This window comes from Hemicordylus capensis, chromosome 6 (assembly GCF_027244095.1).
Source record: "Hemicordylus capensis ecotype Gifberg chromosome 6, rHemCap1.1.pri, whole genome shotgun sequence".
NCBI classification, from domain to species: Eukaryota; Metazoa; Chordata; class Lepidosauria; order Squamata; family Cordylidae; genus Hemicordylus; species Hemicordylus capensis.
The window spans coordinates 16,900,238-16,924,951 of record NC_069662.1 but is presented as its reverse complement, the minus strand read 5'-3'; the positions used below and the strand labels follow the sequence as shown (position 1 = coordinate 16,924,951).

The 24,714-nt window shown below is 46.1% G+C and overlaps 1 protein-coding gene and 1 non-coding gene across 2 annotated transcripts in view; both read right to left on the bottom strand.

Annotated features, from left to right (window-relative positions):
* BICDL2 (BICD family like cargo adaptor 2) overlaps positions 1-24,714 on the bottom strand; it is a 42,375-nt gene that overhangs the window by 11,192 nt on the left and 6,469 nt on the right. The window contains exons 5-11 of the mRNA XM_053261578.1: positions 23,452-23,985; positions 11,599-11,814; positions 8,049-8,165; positions 4,651-4,797; positions 4,139-4,321; positions 1,953-2,111; positions 1,720-1,850 (exon numbers count right to left, since the gene is read on the bottom strand). Coding sequence (XP_053117553.1) covers positions 1,720-1,850; positions 1,953-2,111; positions 4,139-4,321; positions 4,651-4,797; positions 8,049-8,165; positions 11,599-11,814; positions 23,452-23,769 — 1,271 coding nt within the window. The 5' untranslated portion in view covers positions 23,770-23,985. The remainder of the gene's footprint in view (positions 1-1,719; positions 1,851-1,952; positions 2,112-4,138; positions 4,322-4,650; positions 4,798-8,048; positions 8,166-11,598; positions 11,815-23,451; positions 23,986-24,714) is intronic.
* LOC128332242 (U6 spliceosomal RNA) lies at positions 344-449 on the bottom strand. The gene has a single exon (XR_008310643.1). It is a non-coding gene; the product is annotated as a U6 spliceosomal RNA (small nuclear RNA).

Sequence of the window (24,714 nt, the reverse complement as noted above, 5' to 3'; positions counted from 1 at the left end):
ACAGACTTCACAGACTTCTCCAATGGTGCAGGCAGAAATCTCTCTCAGCCCTGTCTTGGAGAAGCCAGGGAGGGAACTGGAAGCCTTCTGCTCTTCCCAGAGTGGCTCCATCCCCACTAAGGAGAATCTCTTACAGTGCTCATCACGCATGTACTCTCCCATTCATATGCAACCAGGGTGGACCCTGCTTAGCTAAGGGCACAAGTCATGCTTGCTACCCCAAGACCAGCTCTCCTCTCCTAGATGAATCAATGGTCTGACTCAGTATTAGGCCGCTTCCGATGAAACCAAAGGCTACGTGTATACAAAACAAACATGTATGCAAAATTTTAAAGTCTGTTTTAAAAAAACTAAATGCTTCACAGATGTGTTCATCATTTTCCTACAGAAGCCATGCACATTTACTCTGCCTCATTCCAATTTTAACATATGTGCTGATGATGATACACAAAGGAATGGGATATGGGAATGCTGGCTCTGACCCTAAAGTGGGAAGTTGGGAAGGGGAACAGAGCAAGTCCAGAGATCCCCAGAAGACTCCCCATTAGGGATGTGCATATGCTGTGAATGTCATACAGGCAGAATTGGAAGGAAATGTCATTCCAGCTGCAAGCTAAAGGATTCACTGCCTAGCACATTCACCTGGGAGTAAACTCTAGAGATCGGTGAGACAGACTTCTGTGCAGCTATGCCTAGGACTGCACTGTATATTTATTTTTTGACAATATCTCTAAGCTGCTTATCAGTTTAAATAAATAGTAGTAGTGGCTCACAACAATAAATTGCAGAGCAGATTTTGAAGCAGCATTAAAATAAGTTGCAAGGCAACAAAACTGAGCTGAAGTCCCTCCAGTTAAAGCCTAGCACAGGCTTCCCCAAACTGCGGCCCTCCAGATGTTGCTGAACTACAACTCCCAGCATCCCTAGACACAATTTTTTATGGCTGGGTATGCTGGAAGTTGTAGTTCAGCAACATCTGGAGGGCCGCAGTTTGGAGAAGCCTGCAGAATAAGACCTGGGAAACAATGTACACGGACAAATTAAATGACAGGACTATGGAAATGTGAATGCTAACATTAGTAAAGAAAAGCTTTCCAAGAAATTTCAGATCCACGCATCAGATTTTGGAAGAGGATATATATGGGAGTTTTGTGTATACTAGGAGATCATGGGCAACTTCCAGACCAATGCTGTACTTGTGCAATGAACAGAGGCACGCACACACAAAAAACCAACATGGCTTTGAGGATCCTCAAAGTTGCAGTTGCACAACAAGGACAGCAGAGCACAATGTGGGCGTCTACGTCTGCCATACATTGCTCATGCACACTTTGTTGGGCTGGCACAACCTTTGTCTAGAATGCAAGTTCCTGCCTTAGTGCTCCCTGGCTTGCACAGCATCCATCTGCTAGACTCAGTGGAACATTATTCTGGAGGTCAGCCCAGATGTATAAATGGGGCACTGAACTTCTATCAGGTTTGGAGTGCTTCCCAGATGTGGGCCTTCAGATGTTGTTGGACTACAACCTCCATCATCCTCAGCCACAATGGCATTTGGCCGTTGATGAGGGGAGTTGTTGAGAACCCCCAAGGTCTTGGTTTTTGTCTGTTTTATTTTGTTAGCTATCATTACACGTGGGGATTCTCTTGCCAAAAACAAACAAACAAACAAACAAACAAAAACAATAAAGGAGGGGAAAAAATCTGGAGTTTACTCACTTGATTATAGCCTCATCCCGATCCAGGATGGCCAGCTTCAAGGCCTCATCCCGATTGCTCTCCTGGTACAGACGCCTCTGGTTCTCCACCTCAGACTGCAAGTTGCAAAGTTCCACATACTGCAGTGTGATCTGGAAAGGGGAATAAAAAGCACAAAAAGGCATTTAAACAACAACAACAACCCTGCCACGATACCATAATACACTCTAGAGGCGAGGCACATAACATATTACCTGATCTTGGAGTTTTATGATCTCCATTTCTTTCTGCCTCAGTATATCGTGCTCCTGGACACTCAGGGCTGAAATCTCTTTGGCATATTCAGCTTCCTCCTCTTCTGATCTCCGCGAAGAGTTCTTTGAAGTGGCTTTCCAGGTGCCGTTGACCATTGGCTAAAGCAAACAAACAGAACTGCCTCACCACTGAGATATCTGTGGCACCAAGATGCAGCTGACTCTAGGACGCAGTACAACAGCTGTCCATTCAGGGGTAGCACCTCTCTATGTACCAAGCTGAAACCCGCTCCGCAATGGACTGTCACAAGGCTTGCTCACCTATCACCACGGTCCGGTGTACAGTTAAACAGTTTGGGGAGGAGAGCTGGTCTTGTGGAAACAAGCGTGAATGGTCTCCTTTGGAAGCAGGGTCTGCCTTCATTTGCATTTGGATGGGGGACTACATGTGAGTGCTGCAAGAGATTCCCTTTAAGGCAGGCTTCCCCAACCTGTTGCCCTCCAGATGTTGCTGAACTACAACTCCCGGCATACCCAGCCAGGGATGCTGGGGATGCTGGGAGTTGTAGTTCAGCAACATCTGGAGGGCCACAGGTTGGGGAAGCCTGCCTTAAGGGATGGAGCCATTGCTCAGCAGAAGAGTACCTGCCTGCTTGCATACAGAAGGTCCCAGGTTTACTCCCTGGCATCTCCAGGTAGGGATGGGAGAGACTCCGGCCTGCAACTTGAAAAGCCATAATCAGTCCATGTAGAAAATGCTGAGCTAGATGGACCCACCGTCTGACTCGGTATAAGCAAGACAGGAAGCTCCTTATGTTCCTAAACCTTCCTAATTTCTTTACTGAAATTAATGGGACTTAAGTGAGCTTGACCAGAGTACTGGATCAAAGCAGAATGGAAAGCAGAATGGAACATTTGCACGCATTCAGAATCTAGAAAATGCCCGGGTTCAATGTGCTGAACATTTTCAGAGACCATTTTTGAAAGGCAAGTTGAAAAAGGAAAGAAAAAAACCTCAAGTTAGTTCATTCATTTTAACCTACTGGTGAGCTGACTCATCAGCATATTGGCTGACGTTCTAACAATGCACTTGCACAACGAACCAAGTTGGGTTTGCGCAAGAAGGTAGGTTGCAGAGCTGTGAGAAGTTGTGGTGCTCCACAATGTTGCACAGCTGCTAATGGAAAAGCTTCTCTGGGACATATTGTGCTACAAGGCTGTGCAACTTGTCAATATCTGCTAGCGCAAGGACATTGCTTCTTTTGTGCAACATCCTTAAGCTAGCATGACAGCATTACATTAGCCTAACACTAGTCTGGATTGCAAGCTTCAAATGTCACAGAACTTGCTTGTGCAATGTCCTTCTGCAAGTGCACTGTTCGTCAGCGTGTTGGCCCATATATGTACTTTATAAAAACAAATTTTTATGTCTAGATTTTGAATTCTGACAATAAGAGAATTAGTAGAATTTTCACATTCCTTTTTGTAACTCTAACAGCATCCTGTGCTGGAAGTGTGGAGTAAAGGAGAACCCAGCACAGGAACATCATTAATTAATTTATTATTACTATTATTATTTTTACATTTATATCCCGCTCTTCCTCCAAGGAGTCCAGAGCGGTACTACATACTTGAGTTTCTCTTTCACAACAACCCTGTGAAGTAGGTTAGGCTGAAAGAGAAGTGACTGGCCCAGAGTCACCCAGCAAGTCTCATGGCTGAATGGGGATTTGAACTCTGGTCTCCCCGGTCCTAGTCCATTTATGCTTATGTCTGATATTTTTACCCATGGTATCAAAATTTCTCCAGACTCAGACTTTCCAGATCTGTAGGTTTTTATATGCGTGCAAAGTGAACATTCATGTGGCTGCCATATATCACATCAGACCAGTTTTCCATCTAGCTCAGTACTGTCCACAGACTAGTAGCAGCTTTCCCAGGTTTTGGACAACGATCTCCCAGCGCTACACGGAGATGTCAGGAGTGAACCTATGAACCTCTGTAGGCACAGCAGCTGCTGTCCCACTGAGTTACAGTCTTGAATCTAAGGAAGGTGTGGCGGTGAATTAGAGGTACTTAGCAGCCACCGACACTTCCCTTGCAATCTTCTTTGACACTCAGTACTTACCTATGATTAAAAAAAGGGGTGAACCATAAACCCCACCCAGCACTTCCTTCTCTAATACCTTAGGAGCCTGTCCAGGTGCTCCTGGCGCATCCTCCAAGCTACTTTCAATCTCAGACTGGATGGAGGTGACTGAGTTGTCCAAGTCATGCAGGCAGATCTCTTCCTTCATCTCTTTGACCTGATGCTGGAGGCGACGGTTGGCGGCACGGAGCTCCCCATCTTCAGCTTCCAGTTGTTGCACCTTGGGGGTGAGAAACAGGAAGAGAAAACGGAAAATGAAAATAATCTGCAGCAACATGTTCCTCCGTAGACCTAATGGCCCCACTGAACCCTGGTTCCTCATTCTTTGAGTAACAAACCCACATCCTGTATATGCATTTTTAAGAATCTTATTGAATTAACTTTTGTAAACCGCCTTGGGATAAGCTGTATGAAAGGCGGTATATAAACTGAACAAACAACATACCTCACCTTTGTATTTTTAATTAGCTCCCCCTGCCCCCGCTTCCATCTTGAGTCCCAGTACTAGGTACTGATCCTCTCCAACTTAATATTTGTAAGCATTTGTACCCGCAGCTCCTTTTCGTGACTCTCTTTGCGTAGGAGCAGGAGGTTATCATGCAACGTATCCACCAGCGCCTGGACAGATTCATTCTCCTCCCGAAGCTGCCTGGTCTGTTTCTCCAGATCTTGCTTCCACTCCTGTAACATAAGATTCTGGGGAAGGTGTGAAGTACGTACATTAAAAGAAGTCAAACAACATTAAAAGTTGTCAACAGCCCTTGCAATTTGGAGTTAAGTCCCCTGTCCCCATTCCCTGATCAGCCAACTGGTTGTAATTCAGAGCTAGTGCCTCCTAGAGTGTTTCCAGACAGAGAGGAATATTCCATTTGAAAATGGAAGGTCTTTCTGTTTATTGACTCTCTGCCCTGATTATATACCTCCCTTTTGAACAATGCCTTTTCATTTATTATCATGTCTTTTGAGACTATTGTCATCACAGATTTCTAGCAAATGACCAGCAGATGGCACTGCGAAATAGCACAAGGAAGTAAGCAACATGGACAGAGAGTATGACTCTGCTGATCCTTTTGGATCTCTCAGCTGCTTTCGATACCATCAGCCATGGTATCCTTCTGGGTTGCCTGAGCAAGGTGGGATTCAGTGGTACTACTTTACAGTGGTTCCATTCCTACCTCTCTAGTAGACTTCCGATGCTGTCACTTGGAGACTGCTGTTCAGCAAAGCGATAAGTATGGAGTTCCACAAGGCTCCATACTGTCTCCAGTGTTCTTTAACATCTACATGAAACAGCTGATAACACCCAGATCTATTTCTCTATATTGACCTCATCAGGAAATGGCATAACTACCCTAAATGCCTGCCTGGGGGCGGTAATGGGCTGGATGAGGGATAACAAACTGAAGTTGAATCCAAATAAGACAGAGGTACTGACTGTGGGGGGTTGGGACTAGGGGTGTGCATGAATCAAGTTTTGTTATTCAATTTGAGCTCAAATCAAATAGCAAAAGCTCAAATTGATTAATCAAAAAACTTGGCCAACTGCCTTGACAAATCAATCTCAAATCACTTGAATCTATTTGAGTGATTCCACCGCTATTTTGAGTCCCACTTTCCCAGGAAACACGGGTCTCAAAATGGTGCTTTCCCCTCGGGGAGAGCTGGTCTATCAATTGGAATCTGCAGGTAGACCAGCCCTTCACTTTGGACTTCGTGCATCAGCCCACCTCAGAGCCAGTCCTCCAAGGCACGCTAATGCATTAAGTCTGGAGCGAAGGGCTGGTCCATCCACTGATTCCAATTGGTAGACCAGCACTCCCCAGAAAAAGGGCGCCATTTTGAGGCCTGTTCCCCCGCTCCACACACACACACACGCCAGCAAAACGGACCTCACAATGAATCACCTTAATCGATTTGGGTTGAATTGGGGGCAATTCTCCTCAACTCCAAATTGGGACCCTTTTGAGGGAAATTTGATTCGGGGTTGAATTTGCAAATTACCCCCAATTCAACCTGGATCGATTTGGGGTCCAATCAAATTGCACACCCATAATCAAGATCCAAGAGATAGTTTAGATCTGCCTGTTCTGGATGGGTTTACACTTCCCCTGAAAGATCAGGTATGTAGCTTGGAGTGCTCCTGGATCCCAAACTCTCCCTGGCTTCTCAGGTTGAGGCAGTGACCAGGAGCACTTTTTGCCAGCTTCGGCTGAAACATCAGCTACACCCATTTCTAGAGGTAATGACCTTAAAACTGTGTTGCATATGCTGGTAACCTCCAGGCTTGAGTACTGTAATGCACTCTACATGGAGCTGCCTTTGTAGGTAGTCAGGAAAGTACAACTGGTACAGAATGCAGCAGCCAGACTGGTCTCTGGGACAACCCAAACTGGCCAGATAACACTTATTTTAAAAGAACTGCACTGGCTGCTGCTATGTTTCTGAGTGAAATACAAAGTGCTGGCTATTACCCCTAAAGCCCTCCACAGCTTGGGTCCAGGGTACTTAAGAGAGCACCTTCTTTGTCATGAACCCTGTTGCCTATTGAGATAATCTGGAGAAGTCCGGTTACAGTTGCCACCAGCTCATTTGGGGGCGACTCAGGACTGGGCCTTCTCTGTGGCTGCCCCAGGGCTTTGGAATATGCTCCCTGTTGAAATAAGAGCATCTCCATCTCAGTTTGCTTTTAGGAAGACCCTCAAGACACACCTGTTCTCTCAGGCTTTTAACTGAAATTAATTTTAAACTGCTTGTTTTTATCCCACAAAGTTGCTTTAACTTTTTTATTCTGTGAAATTGTTTTTACTCTGTTTTATATTTGTGGTTGTGAATTGTGTACACCGCCCAGAGGTACACTTATCAGGTGGTATATAAATATGATAGACCAACAAAACCAACTGGAGCCATTATATTGCCCCATTCGCCCTGGTCTACATTCCCTGCAGCCATTTGGGAGGCAGGGAGATGAAGACTGTAATGGCCAAAATCTATTGGGGAAGAGACAAGGTGGCAGGCAGGAGCTGTGTGGCTCTTCACTAGATTAAGGTTGCTTCTTACATTTAGAAATATAAAGCAAGGTGGTGTGAAGAGGCAATAAAGAAAAATACTTCCCTGTGCAGCACTGTACACAGACACATATTAAGTTGCCTTCTACTGAGTCAGACCATTGGTCTATCAAGCTCAGTACCACTAACTGGCAGCAGCGGCTCTTCAAGCAGGGGTCTTTTCCAGCCCTACCTGGCTACGCCAAGGACTGAACCTGGACAGGGGCATAGCAAGGTTGGAGTGGGCCCAGAGGCAAGATTTTAAAATTGGCCCACCCACCCACCCACCCTGAAGCTCAGCTCATGAAGTAAAGTTTTGAAAGGTTTTGTAAATTGTGGACAATGCAAGTCATTTAATGGTACTAGAGAAAGACATGCTGTTCTGGTAGCTCAAGGTCTTAACACTCACATCAATTTGGGAGGATGAATACAACTGAAGGAAGCCCAGGCGGGTGTGCGGCTGGAGGAGTCAGTCATGTGACTTGCCTCTGGGGTGCCAAGGCAGTGAGCCCCCAGACAACTGTCTCCCCTTGCCCTATTAGAGTTACGCCCCTGAACCTTCTGCAATGCAGAACCTTCTGCAATGCAGGTGCTCTGCCACTGAATCAATGGCCTTCTCTTGCCCGTGAACAAGCACTGTAACCCCTTACACCACTAAAACGCAGGTGCAGAAAAGAGAAGAGGGCTTTCATGGAGTATGAGCAGGGCGGGGGAATCCCTTTCTCTTCTGAAATGACGTACTGTCCCAGGATTCTGTTATGCTATGACAAACCAACAAGTTTAGATTAGGAGACAGCACCCTCTAGAGGAGTGGAGGGAAAGTGCCATATTCTTTTCCCTTACACCTTCCTCAGTTGCCTAGCATCCCTACTGTGAGGAGAGGTGGCAGAGGGAAGTTCTCACCTCGGCTTGCAGGCTTTGCGTCCGGGCAGCATGTTCGGCACTACTAAGAGTCAAGGTCCGATGTTCCCCACGCAGCAAAGTCAGTTCTTCCCGGAGCTGCTGCTCCAGCTGAGCCATCTGGGGACAAAGCAAAGAGCTTATGCTTTGGCAGAAGCCAGAGTTTGGCTCTTTTCAGCAGCAGGTCTCAGCCCTGGACTCATAGCATGTGTAGAACACCTGGCTTTCATTGGATATCAAGGAATATCCAACCAGGCAGGGCTCATGTGAAAAACCACAAGCATGAGGCCACCATAGAAAAGATCTTGCCACTGAGCATATGCAGAGTACCTCTCCATGACTGAAAATGCACATATAACAACCACAGTTGGCACACAAACCTCTGCAACTGAGGAGCAAATTTCTGTGTGTGTGCTAGAGGACTGACACCTTTTACTTTAGTAGGAAAGGACCCACACTTTATCCTGACCCCACCACCATCTTTGCTGATGCTTGGCTACGAGATGTGAAGTCTCCAGGTCAGAACTTTGTACTACAACCCCAGGCCTCTCTGACCAATATGCTATACTCTTTCCTTTCCCAAAGAACATGGAGAACTAGAAACTTGAACCTTTAAATACTTTTAAAATAAACAAATACAAGAGCTACCAGGTTTGCATCATGACACTGGCTGGGTGCCCAGAACAAGTTAATCATTGGTTTAACACAGAGGAAAAGACTTTCACATTGTGCTTACAGGTTCCATCAGTCAAAGTCACAAGTGCAATCAGCCTCTTTAGGGATCTTTCTGGCAGCTTTTAACTGCTAAATCTGGATTTATTATTCACATCTATTGCTCTTTTCAGTGTTCAGAATGCTTTATAAGTCTTATCTCATTTATTTGATCTTGTTATCTACTCCTCGTGGTGAGTTTCCTACATTCCTGGAGACCGGCCAGTCTGGTCAGCACTATGACAACAAAGAGCATGATCTCACCACACAGCTTGTCTGAGTCAAGTGGATTCCTTGTTCAATATTGGAACTTCTAGCGTAGGCACACCTTCAGTTCCTCCTGCCTTTGTGGTTGTAGGGTGCTAGAATCTGTATGACATGTACATTGCGTGCACACAGACATATATTTCACTTCTGTTCCAGAAATAAATTATGCAAAATGAAGAATATTTGCATTTTTCAGTGTACTTTGTCTAGTGTCTTTTACACACAAGCTTTAAACTATGTAATTTTGTTTTTGAAAGGGGGGGAGTGGGAAGGAGTGAAGGCAGCCACTCTTTCCCCTAAGCCAGGGGATCTCAAACTTGAGTCCCCCAATGTTGCTGGACTACAATTCCCATCATCCTTTGGCCATTGTTCGAGGGATGGTGGGAGTTGCAGTCCAACAAAATCTAGGGACCCAAGTTTGAGAATCCCTGCCTTAAGCACTGAAGGACACACTTATTCCACTTAGCCAAAATCAATTTTGTGGGGGAAATCCTTGAGCAAATTCATTCCTTTATTCCCCTCCCCACCCCCACCCCCGTTTTCAACATGCCCAGTTATAGATGCCATTGGATTCAGAAGTTTTAGGAAAAAACAAACACAAATAATGGAATCTGACTACCTGAAACACCAACATGATTGTCTGAAGGCTTTTTTAAAAAATAAAGATCTCCAGAAGTCAAATGTCAAGATTAACATTTTAAAGTGGTTTTATTTACTCCTTGTACAAACCCACCTTTCTGCCAATGCTCTCACAGAAGTTTCGAATTTAAAAATATTTATTTATACTATATTATTTCTTGTTTACACAGTCAGACAGGTGTTATTGACTGGTTTGTTTTATCCAGACATTTTTTAAATTAATTATTATTATTATTATTATTATTAATTCAATTTCTATACCACTCTTCCAAAAATGGCTCAGGGTGGTTTACACAGAGAAATAGTAAATGAATAAGATGGATCCCTGTCCCCAAAGGGCTCACAGCCTAAAAAGAAACATAAGAGAGACACCAGCAACAGTCACTGGAGGTACTGTGCTGGGGGTGGGTAGGGCCAGTTACTCTCCCCCTGCTCAATAAAGAGAATCACAACGTTAAAAGGTGCCTCTTTGTCCAGTTAGCAGGGGTTCCATATATCTATATCTATATATCCATATCCATATCCCACCTTTCCATTTTGTGGCAAAAGATGGCTCACAACTTATAAATATTACAACAAAACCAAAGGCAATATAAAAATTGGACCCATAGGGCAACTTAGACCAATAGCGGACCAAAACTCAACTCCAGCAGCAACACATTACACAAGGGCAAGAAGTCTGCCCTAGTTAGCTCCACTGTGTCAGGAGCCTGCATTCCAAACTAGCATTGTGCTAGTGCTAACAACCTTGCAATTGTGCAAGAAGAAGGTGAGTACCTTGTGGTGCCCCTCCTGATGGGAAACCTCTTCCTCTGCCAAATCCCCTTATGCCAGGATCATTGGCACAAGAGTGCAATTTTGAGATTTTTCCGTGTCAGCCAGCAGTCTCTCGCACACCTGCAATCACTGCCACTGGAGTCATATGCTGCTGATTTGCTTTATATGTCTGATTGCATAATATTTTATTGTATAACCCTATACAATCTTATAGACATGCTATAAAAGGGGAAATAAGAGCAAGGCAAAGAGAACAAATAAATTAAGGTATTCAATTACTTGAATCCCACCTCTGGGCAAAGAATCCTCTCCCTGCACAGAGAAAACTAGTGTATTAGGGAGAAGACTAAACTAGGTCACTTCGCTTTCTACAGGAAGAGAGGGTTTTTGTTGATTACAGGTGAGCTTCCAAATATGCAACCCCAATTCTGCATCCTGATGCTGCACACGCGAGGATTGTACCGCACACTTCTTATGAGTGCGTAGGAGTGGACTGCCCTCCCTAGCTTGTTCGCAAGACCAAATTAAAGATCACGGGCACCCTGAGCTGAACCATATTCTGGTCTATAAACCTGCAGTAGCATTCACACACAGAATGGAGCCCACACAAACTGTGGCCATAAATGTGGGCTGCTCCTCTTTTATGTAGTTTGGGCTCTCATACCATTCATCATAACCAATGCATGCATTGGGGAGGAGAGCTGGTCTTGTGATAGCAAGCATGACTTGTCCCCATAGCTAAGCAGGGTCTGCCCTGGTTGCATCTGAATGGGAGACTTGATGTGTGAGCACTGCAAGACATTCCCCTCAGGGGATGAAGCCGCTCTGGGAAGAGCAGAAGGTTTCAAGTTCCCTCCCTGGCTTCTCCAAGATAGGGCTGAGAGAGATTCCTGCCTGCAACCTTGGAGAAGCCGCCTCCAGTCTGTGAAGACAATACTGAGCTAGATAGACCAATAGTCTGACTCAGTATATGGCAGTTTCCTAGGTTCCTAGGTTCCATTCCCCAGCAGGGAAATGCAGCTGTAGAAAAAGCTTGACCTGTTGCATTTCTGCCTGCCATGCAGCCTTCCTGGAAAGGAGGCAGCAGCTCTACTTCCCAGCCCTCTCTCTCCTTTTCACTTACTCAAGGAATCCCAATTACCCGAATCCCGCATCTCACCTGGCTTAGCTGCTCCACCAAGCGCTGGTTCTGTTCAGACAGGTCCAGCACGGCCTGTGAGCTCTCCCGGCTCGTGTCCTGCTGCTCCAGGCGCTGCTGCCCCAGCTGAGCTCGAGAAGCTACCAGGTCAGCCTCCAGCTCGGCCACCCGGGTCTCAAATTCGGCCCGTCCCGATTCAAGGTGCAGACGGAGTTCATGTTTCTCTTGTTCAAGGCGCTGTGAGGGACAGAGAGTGGAAAGGGCTAGATAAGAGGGAGGGCCAGGTATAGCATAATGGTTAAGTGATAAAGCTGTGAGCCAGGAAGCCGCCCACTGGCTCAAATCTTACCTCAGCAAAGGACTCATTAAGTTACCTGAGGCCAGGGGTCCCAACACTGGGTCCCCAAGGCGCTTTCCAGATTAAACCCTACAACAGTGTCACCAGAGGTGCACCTAGGTAATTTTGGAGCCTGAACCGAAAGGCTTTTGGAGGCCCCGCCTGCACGCACACACACAAACACACACACACACAGAGAGAGTATTTTAAACATATTTTAACACATTTTTAACGCGGCCACACCACCTGGAACAGACTAAAATGGATTGGGGGGCCCCCAGGGGGTATGGAGGCCCTGCACTTCGGACCCGAAGTCCAGGGGTAAGAGCACTCTGAGAGTCACTACGGACCTGCTAAGTGTGCTTTTGTACTTCCTATGTTGTGACACCACAGTCCACTGGAGCATATCTGGGCTCCCATTAGAAACACACACACACACACACACACACACACACACACACAGAGCTCCCCTGGAATTAACATCAAGCACAGTTAGCATTTAAACAAACATTTTTGATGGGAAGCAGGGAAGTTCACATTCTAGTGATACAATTAAATACCATTTTAAAAACACAACAAATGAACAGCTACATATTTTAAACTGCCTTTAAACAAAATAAAACTGTGGTATAACATTTAAACATGTTTAGGGCTTAACCCATGAGCAAGTTAACCAGTCAAGCGGAACACAAAAAACCCCAAGAAAAAAACAGTCATTAGCAAAATGGTCTATAAATCAACATTCTTTTCCCAACCTATCTCAGATCGCATTCCTTAAGACACTGTTGCATTTCGTTCTTTTTCCATATACCATCCAAAACAGAACCTTTCCTCTTGACTACAATATAAATCTCCAACATGCCAGTTCCAACCTTTAAATCAGCTTTCCTTCTACCTCACAACTCAACCCACACTACATACTTTTCATTCCGTTGAAATAAAAACTTCCCTTTTGTCAAACCACATTGCAATGCATTTCATTCAGAAGTCCTTTTTTCCCCCTTTACAACAGACGTTTAAGTTTTGATTCCTAAGTTCTCTCCTTCCTCCCTCCCTACTTTTTATCTCTCCGAGCAGTGCTTGGTAACAGTTACAGCAAGACAAGCGAAGAAAGAGCTGAGGTTAAATTTTCATAGTGCTCAAAAATACCTAATCAGCAACAAAAAGAGTAGAGGAGCGGTGTGCAGTCATCCTTTCCTCTTTCAATTCCATTCCATAAACCTTTGAACATATAATATTAAACAAACTTCCCAGGCAGAACTGAATGATCTTCTAATAGTAATACGTATGGTGGAGGTCTTTTTAGTGGGCCAGCAGGTACCTTGCCGACGGCGACCAACGTGGTCTTCCAGAACCCAGAACCCTTCATCAGCTTGTCTCGAGACCATAACTCCACAAAAGCCTGCACGCATATTTATGCTCCTCAAACTTCCCCACCTGGGTGCAAAACAATAACAGCTGCAATATAACTTCTGAAGGCCATTTTATTCTGGACTCCAATTCATAAGATAACATAAATTTTGACAAAAACCAATCATCTTCTTTTTTCCTTAACGGGTCGCCGCCCGTAAGAACCTGCCAGTTCTTTAAAACACATTCCAACGGGGTGCATGACTCCCCTCTCGATTTGCTCTGAGCTTTCCCCATCTCTGTGTGGGGCTTGGGACTCTAACCCAGCGTGTGGGACTTTAACCAACCTTGTGCACCTGGACTATATTGGGACCCTAACTCTGCAATGTCTATAGTGTCCAGGGTTGCACAACACTCACCCGCTCCTTGGGACTCTAACCCTTGCGCACTTCTTCCTCACCAATGCCTTCCTTCTCTTTTGTCTGGCACACTGCTTGTGGAGGAGCTCAGGCGGTCCGGACACGATGCGACGTCCCGCAAGATGCAGGTATAGCCGGCTTGCGTCGATTCGGTCCAGATTCGCCGGGGACCCTTCCGCCCAGTGGGAGCCAGTGGTGCCCTACTCCTGTGTAGGGAAAGTGGCCCCAATCCGAGTCGCAACGGCACCAAGATTGTTGTACCCCAACAAAGAGAGGTTCTTTTCTGGGTCAGTAGCCAAAACACTTCACCAGCCGAGAAGGATTTAAAGGCTTTATTTGCTCTATAGCAGCAAAGGTCCTGGATAGCTAGCGCTCAAGTCCAAGACCCCATTCATTTACAAGCATGACATACAGGTGAAACTCGGAAAATTAGAATATCGTGCAAAAGTCCATTAATTTCAGTAATGCAAATTAAAAGGTGAAACTGATATATGAGACAGACGCATTACATGCAAAGCGAGATAAGTCAAGCCTTAATTTGTTATAATTGTGATGATCATGGCGTACAGCTCATGAAAACCCCAAATCCACAATCCCAGAAAATTAGAATATTACATGGAACCAAGAAGACAATGATTGTAGAATAGAACAATATCGGACCTCTGAAAAGTATACAGTGTACTGTGCTTGATTGGCCAGCAAACTCGCCTGATCTGACCCCATAGAGAATCTATGGGGCATTGCCAAGAGAAGGATGAGAGACATGAGACCAAACAATGCAGAATTGCTGAAGGCCGCTAATGAAGCATCCTGGTCTTCCATAATACCTCAGCAGTGCCACAGGCTGAAAGCATCCATGCCACGCCGCATTGAGGCAGTAATTGCTGCAAAAGGGGCCCAAACCAAGTACTGAATACATATGCATGCTTATACTTTTCAGAGGTCCGATATTGTTCTATTCTACAATCCTTGTCTTCTTGGTTCCATGTAATATTCTAATTTTCTGGGATTGTGGATTTGGGGTTTTCATGAGCTGTATGCCATGATCATCACAATTATAACAAATTAAGGCTTGACTTACTCGCTTTGCATGTAATACATCTGTCTCATATATCAGTTTCACCTTTTAATTTGCATTACTGAAATTAATGGACTTTTGCACGATATTCTAATTTTCCGAGTTTCACCTGTATTTATAACCTAGGAGATGATACATAGGTACTGCCCCTTTCCTTTGTCTGGACTTTCTGTAAATTTCCAGCTAACTTCTGCGCATGTATTCTTTTAGGTGAATACCTCATCACCTTCTTATCTAGTCTCTCCTGGCCCTCCTTGGCACAGAAAAGCAATTCCTTATAAGGAATCCCCTAGGCCCCCCTTACACAGACAGAATATATGAAAGGTAATATGGCTTCGGTCTGGTTCAGGCCTACACCACTGACAGCAAGGTGCCGTTCACATTTCCGATGCCTTATTCCAGATTTTATCTTTGCATTATAGTGCTACAACGTTGCAAGTCCATTGCAGAAAAATAGCTGTATTTTTCCCATTGTAGGAGTTTGCGATTCTGGGGATCGTTTTCAATGCGATCCTGCTGAGGCGAAGCATTGTACCCCTGTTGCAGTGTGTAATCTGGAAAGTGCCCAGGTGTTATTTGGACTACAACTCCCCATCATTTCCAGTTACAATGGCCGACAGCCATTTCAGGGGATGCTGGGAGGTGTAGTCCAACATCTGGCCTTACACTAGGAGTGGGCAAACTTAGCCCTCCAGCTGTTGTTGAACTACATCCCCAACCACAATTTATTGTGGCATTTTCAGGACATTACTGGCCTGACTCGGGGAGTTGTGACTTCTCTTACTGTGCAAAAAATGATGTAAAGAATTGTATTATTTATCAATATTATACTTATGTATATCCTATTGTTCCTGGCACACATCACCCCAAAGCGAGTAACAAGTTAGCCACCATACCACAATAAAAAGCTGTCAAATATATAAATAGACTAAAAACCACAGATTAAAACTACTCATAATTTCAGCTGATAAAAACCACACATTTTTTAAAAGGCAGATGGGATTAAAAAGCATTCAGTTTCAATTTAAAAACAGATAAGGAGGGAGCCAGGTAAACCTCTCTAGGGAGAGAGCTCCAAAACCATGGCATTCCCCAAAAGAAGGCCTCATCCATGCTGTGGTATCCACCAACCAGATCTCATCCCACCCAGAGGCGGACATGAGAGTATGGCCTTCAAGGCCAATCTCAAAGCCCTGGCAAGTTCATATGGGAGTACAGTAAACAGTTATTCAGATAACCTGTGGAAAGAGAGATTGAACACTTATATAAAAGCGTCAAGGGGGTGTAACAACACCTGGAGCTTTCCCATACAGCAGGCTTTACTGAGAGTTTGAAGTTGCCCAAAAAAACCACCGCAAGAAGTGGGTGTTTTTTGTGTGTGTTTTTTGCCCTGGATATAAATTGGGCTCCACTCTAATGCACAATGAAAAACTTGAATTGTGTGTGAAATGCTCCCCAATAGCTGGCAGGGACTTCAGGGTAAATTCGGCCGATATGTGAACAAACCCACTCCATTCCGAAGGTGATACGAACTAAAAGCTGGGTGTGAAAAACTTCCTGGTCCCAGAAGATTTAAGGCCTTAAGGGCCAAAACCAGCACTTTCAACTGAGTCCAGAAGTGCATTGACAGTCAGTGCAGTTATTGCAGAATCGGTATTCTATGGGCCATCCACTTCAATGCCAAGGATGGTACCGTGCCCTCGGAGGCCTGCTGTGATAAATCTGCAAGGCATTTTGAGGATAAAACCATTCAGATCCGCATGGGATCCCAGGCCATGTCTCAGGATGGTCTGATGGAGGTGTCCAGAGAACCATCTGGTTCAGTTACTATTAATCAGTTTCAATTATTGCGGTCTGAGGATGTGGACAGGCTGCATCTGGGGATCCGTCCACCATGTGTCTCCTGCATCCTTGCCCGTCATGGTTGATAAGAGCGAGTCGAACGGCTATAGCCAAGTGAGTCACATGAGTGGTTAATTGTGGGAGAGGCTGTTCCACCAGCTCTTAAAGAGGTGGTGTTGCGGCCCCTCCTTAAGAGATCCTCCCTAGACCCAGAAGTATTGACTAACTATCGCCCAGTTGCTAATATACCTTTCCTTGGCAAGGTACTGGAGAAGGTGGTGGCGACTCAGCTTCAAGCATGTTTGGAGGCAGCTGATAATTTGGATCCATTCTAGTCTGGCTTCAGGCCTGGTCATGGCACCAAAACGGCCTTGGTCGCCCTGGTTGATGACCTTTACCAGGAGAGGGACGGGGCTGTGTTCTCCTCAATATCTTGGTGGCTTATGATACCGTTGACTATGGTATACTTTTGGAAAGACTTCGGGAGTTGGGGGTTGGAGGCAGTGCATCGTGGTGGTTTTGGTCCTATCTCCAGGGTCGATACTGAAGAGTCGTAATGGGGGAATTTTGTTCAGCTCCCTGGGAGTTGACCTGTGGGGTTCCTCAGGAGTCAATCTTATCCCTTATGCTTTTTAACATCTATATGAAGCCGCTGGGAGAGGTCATCAGGAGGTTTGGAGTGAGGTGCCACCAGTATGCTGATGACACCCAGCTCTATCTCTCTATTCCATCTCAGTCAGGAGAGGTGCTTCACCGTTGCTTGGAGGCGGTAATGGGCTGGATGTGGACCAATAAATTGAAGCTGAATCCAGATAAGTAGGAGTTGCTGTGTGTCAGGGGCTCTCAAGTCCATGAAGGAATAGGTGCTTAGCTTGGGGGTACTCCTGGATTCATTGCTGAGGCCCAGGTGGCAGCGGTAGCCAGGAGTGCCTATTTTCAACTCAGGCTTGTCCACCAGATACAGTCCTTTCTGGGCAGAGATAGGCTGGCCACAGTGACCCATGCTCTGGTAACCTCCAGACTGGACTATTGTAATGCGCTCTATGTGGGATTGCCCCTGAAGACGGTTCAGAGGCTGCAACTAGTGCAGAATGCAGTGCAGCTAGTGCAGAATGCAGTAGCAAGACTGCTGATGGGCACTTCTGGCTGGATGCACATCATGCCAGTCTTAAAAGAACTGCACTAGTTGCCAGTTTGCCACCGAGCCCAATTCAAGGTTTTAACATTGGCTTATAAAGCCCTGAACAATCTGGCCCCCAAATACCTGAAGGAACACCTTCTCCCATATTGACCGGCCCGTCAGTTAAGTTCTGTAGGAGAGGCCATCTTGGTAGTGCCACCATTGCCACCAGTTAAAGGGGTATGGCACGTGAGAGGGCTTTCTCTGTGGTGGCCTCTAGGTTGTGGAATGCCCTCCCCTCTGAGGTGTGCCAAGCTCAGACATTGTGTCTGTTCAGGAGAATGTTGAAGACGCACCTCTTTACCCTGGCTTTTGACTAGAGATGTAGTGGTTCTTCCCCTCTCGGGCACTGTATTTTTTACTGCATTTTTGATTTTATGATGTTGTATTTTAATTATATTTTATATTGGTTTTATTGTAACCCGCTCTGAAACCTTTGGGTATAGGGCGGGCTCAGGGGCGTAACAAGGCTGGAGTGGGCCCAGAGACAAAATTTTAAAACGAGCCCCTCGCTGATACACACACACACACTTCACATGTGACTTGCCTCTGGGGGGGGGGGCTTGAGGCGTGGGGGCCCCCAGGCAGCCACCTCCCCTTGCCTAATAGTAGCTACGCCCCCCCCGGCGGGCTAGAAATGTAAATAAATAAATAAATAAAATAGTCCCCACAGTGAGGGGGCTATCTTTCATGTGTAACTGCAAACATTACTCTACCTTTCAAAAACATAGATTTGGGTGATAACACTTCAGTATTGCCAAATGCAAATAAGGTTTAACACTCTCTGTCCCCCTCCCTGCCACTCAAGCATGCATAGGATGCAAGAAAACAATACAGCTATTCTAGTATCTTGCCCATCAACTACTTGGTGATGCAAACCAGGCTGCATGTGGACAGCTGATCTTGTGGTAGTAAGCATGAATTGTCCCCTTTGCTAAGCAGGGACCACCCTGGTTTACATTTGAATGGGAGACTGCATGTGTGAACACTGTAAGATATTCCCCTCAGGGGATGGGGCCTCTCTGGGAAGAGCATCTGCATGCTTGCATGCAGAAGGTTCCAAGTTTCCTCCCTGGCATCTCCAATATAGAGCTGAGAGAAACTCCTGCCTTCAACCTTGGAGTAGCCGCTGCCAGTCTGTGTTGACAATACTGAGCTAGATGGACCAGTGGTCTGACTCAGTAATGAGGCAGCTTCCTATGTACCCTGCACTTCCCACTACATCATTTCCAGTAACTGAAGGCTACCTGTCTACAAGAAGCACCCTACATTCATGCACACATATACATGACAAATTCATGTTTAAAAAGAGGTGTGTCTGTAGGCTCATGCTCCCCTGGAATCCACACCCTCTGACCTCAGAAATCCTGGGCACTAACCCCAGAAGTAAGTGACAATTAATTTGCCATGTTATATAAATGGAACTTCCATGCACAGAGACATGACACCTCTGAATACCAAATCCTGTGGACTAACAATAGAAAGAGGCTGTTGCCTTTACACCTTGCTCACAAGAGCTCAGAAGCTAATCTGACCACACCCACAAGGCAATTCTTGTGGTACAGAGCACCTCAGCTCAAATTAACCCCTCTTCTGTAGCAAGCCAGTCTTGCTTAAAGATTTCATTGCAAGGGCCATCAGATAGAGTATACTCAAGAGGGGAAAGTCTCAAATGGATTCCATTCCATTCCGACACACCATGGATTCTTCTCCAGTTTAGAATGGCAATTCTAACCACAAGGCCACTTTAAACACCAACAGTTAAGAACATAGGAAGCTGCCATATACTGAGTCAGACCATTGATCCAACTAGTTCAGTACTGTCTTCACAGCCTTGCAGCGGCTACTACAAGGTTGCAGCAGAAATCTCTCTCAGCCCTATCTTGGAGATCCTGCTAGAGAGGGCACTTGGAACCTTCTGCTCTTCCCAGAGTGGCTCCATCCCCTAAGGGGAATATTTTATAGTGCTCACACTTCTAGTCTCCCATTCATATGCAACCAGGGCAGACCCTGCTTAGCTAAGCAGACAAGTCATGCTTGCTACCACAATACCAGCAATCCTCTAACATAAGAACAGTCCTGCTGGATCAGGCCCAAGGCCTATCTAGTCCAGCATCCTGTTTCCCACAGTGGCCCACCAGATGACCCTGAGAAGCCCACAGGCAAGAGATGAGGGCATACCCTCTCTCCTGCTGTTGCTCCCCTGCAACTGGTATTTAGAGGCATCTTGCCTCTGAGGCTGGAGGTGGTCTAGCAGCCACTGATAGACTTGTCCTTCATGAATTTACCAAAGCTTCTTTTAAAGCCCTCCAGGTGGCTGTCACCACAACTTGTGACAGAGACTTCAAAAAGTCAATTATGCATTGTGTGAAAAAGTACTTCCTTTGGTTGGTCCTAAATATCAGTTTCATGGGATAAGCCCCGGTTTGTGATTGTTGTATTCTACCCAGTAATCATTTGCAGTTTGTTTGGACATTTGTCCCATGGCGGGGAAGATCTTGTAGAGAGTGTTGGGGAGGAGTTGGAAAAGGAAAAGGAGACAATGGAGTTGTTGAATAAACCTTTAGTGAAATCTACGTAAGATTTCCTTGTGTGTATGAGGGAAGCAGCAATAACATAGTTATGCAAGCGGGAGAAAAATTTATCTCTATCCACATCATGCATCATTTTAGAGACTTCTATCATGTCACCCCTCAGTCATCTTTTTTTCTAAACTAAAAAGCCCCAAGTGTTGTAGCCTTGCCTCAAAAGGAAGGTGTGCGCTAGGCCCCTGATGATCTCGGCTGCTCTCTTCTGCACCTTCTCCAGTTCTACAATGTCCTTCTTAAGATATGGTGACCAGAACTGTATGCAATAGTGGCCACACCATAATTTTGTATAAGGGTATTATGATATTAACAGTTTTATTTCCAGTCCTCTTCCCAATGTTTCCAAGCATGGAATTGGCCCTTTTCACCATTGGGAACATTATGTTGACATTCAATGAGCTGTCCACCACAACCCCAAGATCTCTCTCCTGGTCAGTAACCGATAGCTCAGACCCCATCAGTATATATGTGAAGTTGGGGTTTTTTCTGCCCCAATATGCATCACTTTACACTTGCCAACACTGAACTGCATCTGCTATTTTGTGGCCCACTCCCCCAGTTTTGAGATATCCTTTTGGAGTCCTTGCAATCTCTTTTGGATTTCACTACCCTAAATAGTTTGATGTCAAATGCAAATTTGGCCACTTCACTGTTTACCCCAACTTCTAGATCATTTACGAATAAATTAAAAAGCACTGGTCCCAATACAAATCCCTGGGGGACCCCACTTCTTCCCTCCATTGTGAAAACTGTCCACTTATTCCTACATTCTGATTCCTGTCCTTCAACCAGTTTACTAATCCACACATTTTCCTGTCCCCTTATCCCATGACTGCTAAGTTTTCTCAAGAGTCTTTGAGGAGGACTTGAGAAGCTTTGTCAAAAGCTTTTGGAAAGTCCAAGTATACTATGTCAACTGGATCACCTTTATCCACATGCCTATTGACACTCTCAAAGAACTCCAAAAGGTTGGTGAGGCAAGTTTTACCTTTGCAGGAGCATTACCAGACAACAGGCTTAAACATATGCTTAAATGCAGGAGCAGGGTATCCTAGAGTGAATCTATTAGCCAATCCCCAAAAACCAATGCAAAAAGTGAGTTTTTTCACCCCGGACATAAATTGGGCTAAGCTCCAATGTGCAACAAAACCCCCGAATCGTGTATGGAGTGCTCCTTGATAGCTTGCAGGGACTTTGATATAAATCTGGACGATATGTGACTGCATAACTGCCCTTCCGTGGGGAAGCAAAGTAAAATCGCCATCTGCGAATGCTCCAGAAGCCATGCTGGTTTTCCTTCAGCGGGGCCTGTTCTTCTGTAATATGCTTAACAGTTTTATCTTTGAGAATGCTTTCCATCATCTTTGAGAATGCTTTCCATCAGTTTGCCTGGCACACACATTAAGCTAACTGGCTTGTAATTCCTTGGACCCAGCCCCACTCTGATTCATTGACAGACCTGCAACAATTTTAGCTTCACTTTTCAGTGATTTCATCACGTCAGTCTTAATCTGCCAACTCTAATCTGGTTTATCTCCCGAGAAAGGCACAGCAATCTGGCACCTAGCCCAGTCTCTGCAAGCAACAGAAATATTTGGGTCTCAGAAGCATGCAGTGGGAGGGGTGAGGTTCTCCAGGGCTGACTCACGCTGGGCGCTTTCTATCTGTCCTCCGTGTTCCATTCGATCACTCTCTGTTCTTTCTATCTTCCTTCCTTCTCATTCAGTAATTATATCCACTCTGTCACAGCTCTGTCTCAGTGGTGCCTTTCTCCATGCCAAACTGGTTCAGCCAGTTGCCACTTGGTATCATGCCCAATGGTTGTCAGTACCAATTTCACCCTAGGTCAAGGCCTTAGGGGTTACTGGAGTGGGGAGATGGATTAGAGCAAGAGGGGGGCTGTGAAACATACCCCTCAAGTTACTCAGGAGGGAAGAGAGCTGAAAGGATGGCGAGTCAAAACACCTAGGATGGGCAGGGAAACCAGGGTCACCTCAAAAGTGACAAAAATTGCAGGTAACTGCATTGACTCATAAGCAAAACACAAAACCTCAAAGTAAGTAGAAGTAGGACACTTCCTTTCCCAGAACTAAAGAAGTCACACAGAAGTGAGCAAGCTTCCGAGTTCATCTGAATTCTTCACTGAGCTAGATGTTCTGCAAGAGCCTGGAAGCTTACTTCTTTCTTTACAGCGGTCTCTTAGTTAGCCCCAGTCAAGGTATATTATTGTACTATTGCATTGGGATTTCCCCCCATGTTTTTATTATGGAAAGTGTTTCTGCATAAGCAATTGTGTACCGATAGGACACCATGTGGCAATTCTACCCACATGCAGGGCAGTCACCTGTCACAATCAGCTTAGCACTTTGGGGCTGTTTAGTGGGGTAGTGGTTAGAGTGCTGGACTAGGACCGGGGAGCCCCGAGTTCAAGTCCCCATTCAGCCATGATACTTGCTGGGTGACTCTGGGCCAGTCACTTCTCTCTCAGCCTAACCTACTTCACAGGGTTGTTGTGAGGAGAAACTCAAGTATGTAGTACACCACTCTGGGCTCCTTGGAGGAAGAGCGGGATATAAAATGTAATAATAACCATAAGAAGTAGAAGAACAGCCCTGCCAGATCAGACCCAGATCAGACCCAAGGCCCATCTAGTCCAGCGTCCTGTTTCAGACAGTGGCCCACCAGATGCCACCAGATGCCATTGGGAAGCCCACAGGCAAGAGCAGAGGGCTCTTCTGGGTTTGGGGAGGAGGGAGGTTTCATAGAGTAAAAGAGCAGGTTAAGAACACTAGCACACAGTTTCTTTGGAGAAGGAGTCTGGCATCACATATCACCTAGAGAAACCAGGACCGCTGGGTCCTTTGGGACAAATCGTGGGACTCAACCACACCTTTAGAGTAATGACTCTCACATCCAAGGAACTCAGGGTGTTGTATGTATGTAAGGTGATCCCATTTCATCCTTACAACAACCCTGCAAGGTGGGTTAATCTGAGAGAGAGAGGGGCCTGAGAAAACCTGGTAACCCTAGTCCACGTCTGACCTTCTGGCCTCTACCGCCCAGCCCATTACCCTGCTCACCTCCTTGGCCTCCAGGTGCTCCTTGGCCAATTCCTCGTAGTGCCGTTCCAGTTCCTCATTGCGTTCCAGGAGCATCTTTCCCAACTCAGCTGCCAGCAGCAAATCCTGTTCTTTCCTCTGCAGCAGCACCCCCAGATCCGAATCTTCGGGGTCCCCGTCCCTGGCGGCCACATCAGCTGCGAAAGATTGTTGGCGTTCACCACCAAAGGGGTAGAACTCATCCCCCAAGGCAGGTGGGGTCAGAGGGAAAGGGGTCCGCAGAGCCGCCTCCTCAGGGTACATGGAGGAAACGGTGGTGGCGGTGGTGGTGGTTGCCATGGAGTGTCCGGGACTGGGAGGGTGGCAGGCAGGTCCTACCAGGAACAGGGTCCAGCAGGTTAGAGTGTGCAGAAGCCAGCAGAAGCCAGGATGGCGACGAGGTTCAGTGGCAAGGCAGCGGTTCCGGAAGGAGGAGGAGGAGGAGGAGAAAGAGAGTTGGTAGCCAGCAGGACACCTGGGTCCTCTTTTCCCTGTGGATTATTATGACGGTGCCTCCTGTAGAGAGAACAGATCAGTAGCATCAGCATCCAGGTAGGAGACCGTCTGAATGCCTGACGTCCAGCAAAAGCTCAAGCATGCAGGTCGGGGGGAAGAGCGGGCTTCCCTGGGGCCCCTCCGTTCTCCGCTTCTTCTCTCGGTTGGGTTTCGCTGTTTATTTCCCTGATCCCAGCCTCCGCCCTCCCAGGGGTTGTGACAGGTGGATTTTTACACTCCCTTTGCTCCTCCTCTCTCATTCACGCCCTCACCTGTTCTTCCTGTTCCCTCCTCCTCCCTCCTCCTCCTCCCTTCTGGGAAATTTCCAGCCACCTGATTCTTCCACTAACTGTGCACAGAGCCAGCCGAGGCCTGCTCAACACATGCAGAGGAGTGAAGTGCTTGCAAGGCCTGCACATGGGGGATACACTTCTGAATACAACCCCCATTTAAAACAAAAAACAAAGAAAACGAAAAAGCCCCAAACAAAGTAGCACAGCCAGTTTCCCCATCACTCCTTGTGTTGTGTGTGTTTTAACTTGCAGGGAGTTTTTAAGGTGGAAGGCATTCAAAAGTGGTAGCTCTTCCCACATGCAGTTTGAAATGGTATAGTCTGTCTCACCACTTCAGAACCGTACCACTTCATTTTGCTGCATAAATAGATCCAGCCAGGAGCCCCCTTTGACACATTGTTTTTTGAAGCAGGAGCCATCTGTGTATAGTGTATGCACATCAAGCTATTCACATGTT